Source organism: Homarus americanus, unplaced genomic scaffold (genome assembly GCF_018991925.1).
Source record: "Homarus americanus isolate GMGI-L3 unplaced genomic scaffold, GMGI_Hamer_2.0 scaffold16894, whole genome shotgun sequence".
NCBI lineage: Eukaryota > Metazoa > Arthropoda > Malacostraca > Decapoda > Nephropidae > Homarus > Homarus americanus.
The window spans coordinates 353231-365417 of NW_024746541.1; the positions used below are offsets into that span (position 1 = coordinate 353231).

Genomic DNA, 12187 nt, shown 5'->3' on the forward strand with positions numbered 1-12187 from the left:
GTGTTTCAATTGAGCAATGAATGGTAGTGCTCTTTCCAGTGCTGAAGGAGGCCTTCTTCATCTTTAATTAGGGAGTTGTCATCGGATGAGCAGAGGGGGCTGTGCCACGAGGGGTTGGCCAATTAAATGTTTAAGTGGAATTGAAAAATTTGCCCATCTTGTGTTGATCTGCAGGGTTTTGTTTCACATGGTTTATATTTAAACCAGTCATTCTTTAGATTGCGAAGTTCATGATAGGCTGCCGCTTTCTTCTAGCGGAATGTATCAACTTTGGCTCAAGACTGAGGGTTGTTCTGCCAGCAGTTAAAGCAGGACGTTTATCATTGAGAGTACATTGATTGCCGGGTCATTTTCATGAAACCAGTCCTGGTGTATTTTTTTATTTGGCCGAGGGTTTCTCTGCAGATTTTTGTCATGACAGTGTCGAGAATACCCCATTTGGCACTGGAATTTGGGTTGTTTGTTGTCGGGTTGCTTATCAGCCCATGTTCGAGCTGCTCTCTGAAAGCATGTGCTACCGCTGGATACACCAGATGCTTAGTCTTAAAACCTCTTCTGGAGGGTTGCAGCCTTTGCCATTTTGGGGCGATGTAAAGTGAGAGCTTGGCTCTGATGTGCCGATGATCAGTGTCGCGGTCGTCTGAGCCACGCATGGCGAGGGTGATGAGGACATCTCGGCGATCTCTTTCTCACAATGATATAGTCAATGAGATGCCAGTGTTTGGATCGTGGGTGTTGCCACGAACCCTTGAACTAGTCAGCCGGCCTAAACAAGGTATTGGTGATAATGAGGTTTGTGTGCAGCACACTTGTTGAGGAGGAGTAGGCCGTTGGGATTATACTTGCCTAGTCCATTTCTCCTTATGGGTTCCTGTAAAATGTTACCACCTCTGTCAACTCTGGCATTGAAGTCACCAAGGAGCAGAACCTTGTCTTCTCTGGAGATAGAGGTTAGGACTCTGTCAAGGTCGGCATAAAAGGCCTCCTTGGTGTCATCCTCTGCATCCAGTGTTGGGGAGTATGCACTGATGAAGAAGGCATGACGTGAGTGATTCAGTGGGCCTCGGAGCGTCATGAGGCACTCGTTGATCCCAACAGGCATTTCAGTTAGCCTGTGTAGGATGCGTTGGCGGATGGCAAAGCCAGCTCCATAATGTGCTGTTTCTCTCCACAGCAGGCTTACCCTTCCAGAAGAAGGTATAGCCAGACCCCCGTTCTGTGAGTCGACCTTCGTCTGGGAACCGGGGCTCACTATTGGCTGCTTGGTCAATGTTATACCTAGCCAGCTCTTTTACCAGAAGGGTGGTTCTTCTTTCAGTATCCAAAAGGGTCCTGACATTTCATGCAGCAACCATAAGAGGTTGTATAGTTTGTTTTTGTTTGATCTGTGATTATAATTGTTGTTTCGACCACATAAGGATGACCTCACTGGGTGCTGTTGCCCAGTCAGGTTGGGTTCTTTAGGCAGGTTATGTTTAGAGCACCTTTTCTAGCCCCCTCCTCATGTGAGGTGAGCAGAGTGGCTCCTGGAAAGGGCTGCTCATTCGCACAGACAAGACCGGATTGCACTGCTGCCTAGATCTCAGTGCATAAACAACCATCCTATCTGTGCTTCCCATGTGCAGAGTTGTGACTAAGAGACTCCAGGCAGTCATCTCTGCCTGTCCTTGTCGCCACTCGTCCGTCACCATAGGACTTCTGGGGGTATAGGGGTTTTGATGGTGTGGAAGAGGATGATAGCTGCGCATGAGTTGATTTGTGGTGAGGCAGGAGCGCAGGCTGCAACCACACATCTTGGTTCTCCCTTTTTCCTGATCCGGTGGTGCAAGTGTTGCAACGACTGGGGAGAGGGAGAGTCGCAATGGACTCCTGATAGCCCAGTTTGTTGGGTTTAGCCTTAGTAGCCTGTCTATCATGTATTGCCTTCGTCTGCCAGTGTATTCGTTGAGTTCCCAGTGTCATCACCTCTTCCGCCTATACCACCGTTGGGGTCTTGTTGGAGCTCTGTAAGCATGTCTGCCTGATGCAGGGCTACACCGCAGATTTTTCGTTTGGAGTTTACTCCCGTAGCCTTATACCTACCAAGGTTAATCTGCAGGGCAGCGAGGCAGTGATTAGTAGGCGCCAGAACGTGTCCACATGTGAATGGGCCTATGCGCCGTCCCTCTGGGGCCCACTGCTACTCCGAGGTCCCCTGCTGGTCCAGCCTGGGCCCACGAGGCACCCAGTTACCGTGTGTTGCCACGAAAAGGTACAGCAGGAGTCTTGATGGTGAAGACACTGTGTACTGGCAAGGGAAGATTTATACAAGTTGCTTCTCTGTTCACCACGAGGGCTAACCGGAGGCGGTAGCTGAAAGCGAGAGGGAGCAAGCGGTGCTTACACCTTAACACTAACATAATGCTGCTACACTGGACGCATTACATCACCCTTTGCACACTCACACACATACAGCTGTTTTGGTTGTTTGGGAAGTCTTCATAGCAAGTCACAAAGTCATAGCAGCAGTTTACATCATTCACTGTTATTGTTTACATGCATAACAAAACATTACTACAAAGACAAACTTCACTCATAATAAATTTGCAATGAACCAACTTTTTTTTTAAAGAAAATTAATAAATTTTGCTAACGTTTGAAAGAGGAATTTGTCCTACTTGGGGTTGAACTCATTACACTTTCCAAGATATGTTACCAATATTACGAAGAACGAGGATAAGGGAAATGACGCCACAAGACATTCATGAACACTACCCTGGCGAGGGAAGAGGTGTTACACCTGCCATGGGTAACAGTAGTTTATGGTCTACTTTAGGTTAATGTGCACTAATGTAGATAAATACTTAGTGTGTACACTAGTGTAATATGTACTAGTTTATGAGTACTAATGTACTCTAATGTACACATTGTACGCGTACATACATGAGCACTTTCTAACATAGCGGCCTCCCCCCCACACGCAGCCACCCCTCCCTGAGGACCCACCAGCGGTATGTACCCCCCCCCCTGTCTCACCCCTGCATGACACATGTTGTATATACCAGGTGTTGTAGTGTATATACCAGATGTTGTAGTGTATATACCAGGTGTTGTAGTGTATATACCACGTCGAGTGCTTACAATAATACACTTAGTGCGTGTATATATATATATATATATATATATATATATATATAATTCCTTTATACATACATACATACACACATACATACACATACACACACACACATACATACATACACACACATACATACATACACTGTTGTAGACTCATGCAGCTGAGGTGTAACATGGAGTTGGTTGTCACAGCTACGATAGAGTTACTCCCTCCCTCCACCACTGTTAGTGTGGTACTGTGGTGGAGGTGATGGTGGTACTGTGGTGGAGGTGATGATGGTACTGTGGTGGAGGTGATGGTGGTACTGTGGTGGAGGTGATGGTGGTACTGTGGTGGAGGTGATGGTGGTACTGTGGTGGAGGTGATGGTGGTACTGTGGTGGAGGTGATGGTGGTACTGTGGTGGAGGTGATGGTGGTACTGTGGTGGATGTGATGGTGGTATGTGGTGGAGGTGATGGTGGTACTGTGGTGGAGGTGATGGTGGTACTGTGTGGAGGTGATGGTGGTACTGTGGTGGAGGTGATGATGGTACTGTGGTGGAGGTGATGGTGGTACTGTGGTGGAGGTGTGGTACTGTGGTGGAGGTGATGGTGGTACTGTGGTGGAGGTGATGGTGGAGGTGATGGTGGTACTGTGGTGGAGGTGATGATGGTACTGTGGTGGACTGTGGTGGTGACTGTGGTGGAGGTGATGGTGGTACTGTGGTGGAGGTGATGGTGGTACTGTGGTGGAGGTGATGGTGGTACTGTGGTGGAGGTGATGGTGGTACTGTGGTGGAGGTGATGGTGGTACTGTGGTGGAGGTGATGGTGGTACTGTGGTGGAGGTGGTGGAGGTGATGGTGGTACTGTGGTGGAGGTGATGGTGGTACTGTGGTGGTGGTGATGGTGGTACTGTGGTGGTGGTGATGATGGTACTGTGGTGGAGGTGATGGTGGTACTGTGGTGGAGGTGATGGTGGTACTGTGGTGGAGGTGATGGTGGTACTGTGGTGGAGGTGATGGTGGTACTGTGGTGGAGGTGATGATGGTACTGTGGTGGAGGTGATGGTGGTAGTAGAGGTATTGATAATAGTTGTAGTTGTGGTTATTAAGTAATAAATGTTGTAGTAGTTATTGTTGTTTTAAGGGATATATTTGTGTTTTGTCTCGGGTTTACTTCTGGTCACAACCACAACATGAGAACTGGTTGTTGTGGTTGTTACTGTGGTTGTGGTTGTTAATGACGTGGTTCTTGTGGTTGTTATTGTAGCGGAGGCTTATTATTATTATTATTATTTATGCTTCATAATTCTGTATACTGTGCCAAGTTGTAATATTAGGTCATGAAATACACCCTTGATGTGGACGGAAGAAACATTGTGAACATTTTTTTATTAATAGATAGAGAGAAATATGTGCATGACTTGTTTATCAGCATGAAAATTGCATGTTAGTGACGTGTTGTTTAATTAGTACACAGTGAAAGTAATCTTGTCATGTACTGTACTTAGACAACAGGTAAATGTCATGGTGTTCTTGTTACAGCCAGCGAGCTTCGTGGCTCTCCGGGAATGGTGCTCTGACGACGAGACACTAACGGAGGTGTCACTGGCACCGGTGTCACCGTCCGTACCGGCGACCGTGTGCCCGCCCGAGCAGGAGCCAGCGTCCCACAAGCTGCCCTCTCCTGAGCAGCGGGTACTCGCCCTCTCCCTCAAGTACCCGCCCGAACTGGTGCCCATTGATGTGTCTGGCACGGGCTTCAAGAGACTGGAGAAGTTCCGCCAGAGTCTAGTCCACGTGAGTCTGTGTCCACCTGTCTGTCTGTGTCCACGTGAGTCTGTGTACACCTGTCTGTCTGTGTCCACGTGAGTCTGTGTACACCTGTCTGTCTGTGTACACCTGTCTGTCTGTGTCCACCTGTCTGTCTGTGTCCACCTGTCTGTCTGTGTCCACGTGAGTCTGTGTACACCTGTCTGTCTGTGTCCACCTGTCTGTCTGTGTACACCTGTCTGTCTGTGTGTCCGTATATGTGTACAGTCATATAACACATTTATACAACACTTACAATACATACAATCATAGAACAGTCATACAATTAGTGTTGTATCACTGGTATGACTGACTGTATGTGGTGTATGACTGTATGTGTTGTATGACTGTATGTGTTGTATGACTGTATGTGCTGTATGACTGTATGTGTTGTATGACTGTATGTGCTGTATGACTGTATGTAACCTAACGTAACCTGACCTAACCACACCAGACCCTGTGGATGTAGTTTTAGGCACCGTCACACAGGCATTTAGAACCTAATGGCCAGTTTCCCTCGTTCAACAACTGTTAACAAGATGTATCCAACTGATGAAGAAAGCTTAACAATTCTAAGCTTTTTTTTTGGTGTGTTTGAAGAGGTGATCCGAGAGAGAGTACTGCCTTGTCTGGTCAGTCAAGAGAGGGGCGTCCATACCTGGGAAATTATTTTACCTGTTGGCTCCATCATGTTCTTATTCCTGTGGTCAAAATATAATCACCAAAATAGTACTAATTCCTCATCTAGTGGATTTTAAAGACGAGTTTGGCAGATTTTTAAATTTCACAATGACCTCACCTAATCAGTGACCTCACTTCTTCACATGATTACGTGACCTACTGACCTGACTGATCTTAGTTGTTAGTAGAGCCAGAACACAGCAGTAGTACATCATTTGTCTAGGGTGGAGGAGTCAGTTTTAGATGACAAAATCCCCACAGATGCAATTTCTTTCTGGTCTGGGGTGTTGCAATACATGAATTCAACAGGTAAGAGGCCCTTTGAAGAATTAGGGACCTATGCTATGGCTTGACTCTCAACACTAACGAGCAATGATGTTGTTGAAAGAATATTATCCAAGGTAACCAGTCAAAACCAAATCTCGAAATCAACTCAATTCTGAAATGTTAGACTCAGTTATTAGAGTTCCCTCACACCTCCAGTTCCAAGGAAAATTGTTGCACAGATTTCAAAGTAACACCTCACATTTTAAGTGGATATTGTAGGGGATACTTTTATTTTCCTGTGACTTTTTTACCTGTGACTCTTTTCCTGTGACTTTTTTCCTGTGACTTTTTTTCCTGTGACTTTTTTTCCTGTGACTTTTTTCCCTGTGACTTTTTTACCTCCACAGTTTGAGTACTACAAGGGTAAGAGACGTCGCAAGAGAGTCAAGAGACGGAACACTATAGCGGACACTCGTGATGCCCGTATAGCTTTGGCAGACAGAGAGGCTTCCACGTTGTGAGTGACATTAATGTTTCTTGTAACCATCTGGCCAGCGGGAAGACAATATTAAACCCCCTAAACTAACCCTAACAGTAAAAATCAACAATTTTCCTGAGCTTAACCCCTACCTAACCTAACCTAACCTAACCTAACCTAACCTAACTCTCTGGGACCCAGTTTATAATGTCATTCATCCATCTCAGTCTCTGCCTTCCCTGACCTCCTACCTTCAACTTGCCCATTAATATTTCTGTTATTATTTCCTCATTACTAATTAAAGTATTTTTCATGAGGTTTTCGTTTATCTTCGTACTTCTTCATTTATTTTCCTGTCGGTGTAACTTATTCTTAACATTCTCCTATAACAATATATTTCAAAGGCCTCCAACCTCTTCCTGGCCACGCTTCTCTCCCTTTTCCAATATTTTCTATTTGTTTTTCTCATTTATTTTACTAATTATCTTTATGGGAGTTATTTATTTTGTTTGATTTATTTTCTAATTAATTTTCTCAAAGTAATTTTGTTTTCTGTTACTTTTCTCTTGGTTATGTGTAGGGAGGAGGGAGGTACTGGGAAGATATTGAAACCTAATGGTAGACCCTGCTGCCATCTGTGACCAAGTCCCAGGTTGATGATCTGACTTTCTGCCTCATTTACACACAATTGTAGGGTCTCAGGTGTTTCTCTTACTATTAACGACACAACATACATATATTGTTTCTCACCATTGATGTTTATTTTATTCCATTTTTGTATTATTTATTATTATTATTGTTTTTTTCCCCAGGCCCTGATGTGGGTCAGTGATCTGTGCCCAGACTTTTCTATCAGAACATATTGTATAACATAACATTAACCATGTGGTAGTAGTATGGGTGGTAGTAGTATAGTGAGGCCTAGGCTCCTGGGTTCAGTGGCACAAAAGGTGGATACTGTACTGCAGTAGTAATGATACCACAAAAGATTATTTATTAATAATGAAGTTAAGTACTGTCACTCAAGACTTGGCCAAATTTACAAAAACACAGATACAAATTACCATAAGAATCACTTGGCCTTCCAGGTGTGCAAAAACAAGTCTCTAAATTTAACAAGTAATGTTGTAAAAACTACAACAACTCACTGTAACAATCTACAAGAGTGACCCACGAAAATAGGAATCTTCACCACTTCATTTCATTATCACTTATACTAATACTTTATAGCAGTCACCAAAAACCATCACAATACAGTATACCTATACCTTAATTATTGTTACACTCAATACTGGGGATGTAGGTTACATTGACCGGATTTTTACGGACATATTCATAGGTCTCGGTTATGGTACACATAGGCTTATGAAAATTTGTAATGTACTATAGGTTTACGTAAATTCTTAAGGCTAATGCTTATACTGTGATCAGTGTTTAAATTTGAAATGCATTAATTAAATTGGTCACAAATACTCAGATTGACATAACCATTTCTTGTGAAGTCAACGTTTAAGACATATGGAATGAATTACCCATGGCCGTTACACTTGAGGACTGGAGGCCTTAACAGGTTCTGATCAATGATTTATGAGAGTCTTTAATACAAAAATTACAACCACTTCAATACAGTCATCAGGTTCTGTGAATCAGAGACCTATATCTTCAGTTGTGAATGATTATCTCCTAACTTCACATACATCATCTTAGTACAATTCTCAGTCTACTTAAATATAGTTGAAGCTTTTAACATATAACTACTGAATCTTGAATGCTTCAGCTACTGGTAAGTATACATCACTTACCGCTACTCATACAGGGAAAAATTACAGGAATATATAGAAAATGGACGGTACCTTTTACTACAGAAGCAAATCTTTCTCTAGGGGCAAGGTCAGTATAGAGAGGTCGGCCGGACGGCGGTCTAGTTTTCACTCGCTCTGCTCAGTGACGTCACGTGAACTATAGCTGGCTGGCCGCTCCCTCCACTAGTCTGTCTATCTTTACATCATCATCATCATAATCATCATCATCATCATCACCTCCCCGTTTCCTATATCCTGGTATGGTTGGACAGAAGGAGGAAGATGTGTCTACAGTAAGAGAGGCTCTCTAAAAGGGTGTCATAAAGGGTCTGGCCCCTTCATTGTGGAGGGAAGGACAGCTGCCATTATTTCAATATTCTTACTAACTTCCTGAAATTCCTACACTTATTTCAGTGCAGTTTATCTGTGCACTTGAGGTCATAACTGCCTCCTCTGTAATGTTTCCGTATTAGTGTGTGTGTATCTAAAAGGGGAATAAATATATCATGATAACTTAGATTTTATTTACACACAAAAGTTGTAAATAAATAACATTTATGATTTACATCAACCATATCCCAAGACAATCTGTTCTTCCAACTATCATTTATATATTTTCATAAATTTTCTATTTTCACATCTACAATTCTTACTTGTTTTCTTATTTATCCAAGTACTACTGATCAGTTTAAAGAACACAGATATTTGGTCAAAGAAGGATACAACATCCTGGGGTACATCAACTCTTTATCTCAGACAATTGTTTTGAAACAGTCCTTCCTCCTTAAGACTGTCCCCATGTACAGCCTTAAATACGTCTCTCATAGCGGTTAATAGAGTGTTAGAAGAAACATACAGTTCACCTCTGTTTATTTCTTCTGTCCATGTTTTGGTTATGGATGTGCACTCAGTGACTTTCTGGCCTAGGTGAGTATTTCCCCCAAAACCTTCTCACAATAGAGCCACCAACGTACCTAAGGCCTTCCTCTTCTGTGGGTAAATCTATTGCTTAACCGTCATTTGTGTCAGGGTTTATACACTCTCTTAGGTCTTCAAACTCATCACTTAACTCTTTTTCTACTTCATTGCCAATATCCAAGTCTTTGAAACAGTGATTAGTTATATAGAGTTCTACTGCCAGCTCTCTGTCATTGAAAGGTGTACCTTTATCATTTGTTTGTCTAAGACCAATATTTCTTGACAAGCAGTCAAAATTATCATTAGTTGTGTTAGATTTATCAGAAATTAGTAAAACGTCTTTTCCCAGGAGTAACTTCTTGAGCATGAACTTAAAATTCACATCATTTGGCTGGTCGTCGGTTCCATGCATCTGTCTTATGCTCCCAAAAAATTGCTCCAGACAATCTTGATTTAGTTTTATAGTTACTTTTACCTTTTACTTTTATCCTCCATCACTGATCGGCTCGTCAGCCGCTTGGGCTATCGGTCACGTCTCTGATTACTTTTCCTTTTCTTTTATCCTCTTCACCAAAAGATCGGCTCGTTAGCTGCTTGGCCGATCGGTCACGTCTCTGTTACGCACTGTTGGCAAGTACTGGGCATTCACCGGCTGCTGAATGTACCTGAACCCGCTCCAGTGTTGGTCAAGTCTTGTCTTGAAAGAGCTCACACTCGGTGCTGTCACAACACTCTCTGGTAGATTATTTCAACAGTTTACAACCCTCACTCCAAATTGTTTGCCCTCACAGTTTTCTGGACTTGCGGCTTCTTCAATCTTGAGCTGTGACCCCTTGTGGGGCGAGCCTCCACCAGCTCCAAGTAAGGACACTCGACTGAGTAGTGCCCCCTGAGATGCTTATACACCTCAACTAGGTCGCCCCTTGCCCGTCTGTAGTATAAGATAGGCAAGTTCAGGCGCTCCAATCTCTCAGGGTAGCTGAGGTGCCGAAGTGCAGGCACCAGTCTGGTGGCCCTCCTTTGAACATTTTCAACCAACTGACAGTCCATAACATATCTCGGGGACCAGGCTGGGTGACAGTACTCCAGATGAGGAAGCACTTTGTACAGCCCTCTAAGTGACCGAGATGATAATATTACCCCTTTCTCAAACTTGTAAAGGCCTTTCAACAGTGGGTTTCTTACCCTCATTGTTGTCACCACTTCAATCATCTTTGCAGAACATTTACTTGGTCACATAAATTAATTCCAAATACATTAAGTGATTGTTTTACACCAAACTTATGAGAAGAATTCATAATGTCAAACTATTCGTCCACCAGATTTATGAAGTCAGCAGTTTCCTTCCAATTTCTCCTCTCTAGTACTGTAGTCCTCTTTCTCCAAGATATTTCACTGAGCTAGGGCTTGTTTTTGATAACAATTGGACTGCATATTTAACCCGCTGTCATTGCTGACCCCATACATTTAAATGCACTTCACTTAATTTGTATGCTAAACCACACTCTATCTTACTTGCTGTCATCATTTCCCGAATAGAGGAATCAGTTATAAAGCTTCCATCCTTTAGGTAAAATCTTGAGTCGAGAAAATTATTCCTAATTAATTTAATCAAATGTGGCCCGGATAAGACTGGGGTCAAGTACAAGGAGACGCAGGCAGAGTGGTTCATCTGACGTCATCACTCCCACCCGCCTCTGACCTCACCTGCGACCCGCCCGACCTCTATATTGACCCTGTCACGTTATGGAGGATGGAGCACAATGTGAACGTGTGGGTGTTATATGTTATCAATACACCTGTGACCGTGACACATACATGGCCTTTCAGCCGCACTTTTCTCAAATTAAAGTTAATGTCCCTTTCATTGGGTCTTTTATATTATTAAAAGCTGTTTTTGCTTGACCTATTCTTGTTTTGATTTCCTCCGCACATCTACCATCACACAGCTATTGTTACTTCCCAAATACACAAAATTATCCACCAATTTAAGTTCCCTTTTGTCTACCATAATTTCTATTATAGGATTTATTTCCACTTTGTAAACAACCATTAGTTCAGTCTTTACATCATTAACTCCATATTGTTCACCTTTTTCCACTAATCTGTTAACCAGTTTTTGTAATGCCTCTTGACTATAAGAGCAGTATCATCTACACCTTGTATATTACTCTACCGTTAACTTAAGTCCTTCATAACTTCTCTCATTATGAATACATATTATACAATGTTGGAGACAGAACACAGCCTTGTCTTCCTCCCTGTCTAACTGTGAACCAATAGTTCATTATTTACTAACACTTCGGCCTCCTGTTGCCAGTAAAGATTCTTTAACACTATTATCTCCTTCATTAATGCCTAGTTTTTCCAAGATCTCTAAAAGTTTATTGGACTTTACCTTATTTTTACCCCTAACATAGCTAAACTTAACCTAACTTACTAGAACTAAACTTATCCAATCCCTAACTTAACTTAACCTACCCCTAACAGCAAAACCTAACCTAACCAAACTTAATCTAACCAATTGAAAAATTCTAAATATATCTTTTTTGTTTGTTTTTTCTTTTTTCTTTTTGGGAAGAATTAATGCCAAGTGTCGTGGTTGCAGGTCGGGTCGTGGAAGGTCATCCCCTCGTTCAGGGTCACCAAGTTCCCGTGGAGGAGTGTCTTTCACGGACAGATCCTTCGACACCACCGAGACATTGGAGACGACCTCTAACACTACCAAGACCAGCTCCGACAGAGAGGTAGGGCCGGGGGCTGAAGTGTGTCACTCGCACCTCAGTGGATCATACCATTGACTTATTGCTCCTGAATTAATTACTATCGTGGATTTATTGCAGGAAAACTCTAGTGTGACCGTAGCTTTACCGAGACAGTTGCAGTGTTCGTCACACCCTCCATGACCACACCTTTTGGACCAGGTGTACACTCCCATGACCAGGTGTACACTCCCATGACCAGGTGTACACTCCCATGACCAGGTGTACACTCCCATGACCAGGTGTACACTCCCATGACAAACACATTATTTCTTTGACATTATTTTTTAGATTTTACTAAAAAATACAAAGATAAATAAATAAAATAAACATTTACAAAAGCTCTTGTTCAGAATTGTGTAAGATATT

General features: G+C 42.8%; 1 protein-coding gene across 1 annotated transcript; it reads left to right on the forward strand.

Moving 5' to 3' along the window:
* The first annotated feature begins 509 nt into the window (after nucleotides 1-509).
* LOC121879311 lies at nucleotides 510-11872 on the forward strand. Its single transcript, XM_042385916.1, has 5 exons — nucleotides 510-590; nucleotides 2964-2990; nucleotides 4644-4898; nucleotides 6266-6375; nucleotides 11665-11872. The coding sequence occupies exons 1-5, from the start codon at nucleotides 510-512 to the stop codon at nucleotides 11855-11857; spliced, it is 666 nt and encodes a 221-aa protein (XP_042241850.1). The 3' UTR covers nucleotides 11858-11872.
* The last annotated feature ends 315 nt before the right edge of the window (nucleotides 11873-12187 follow it).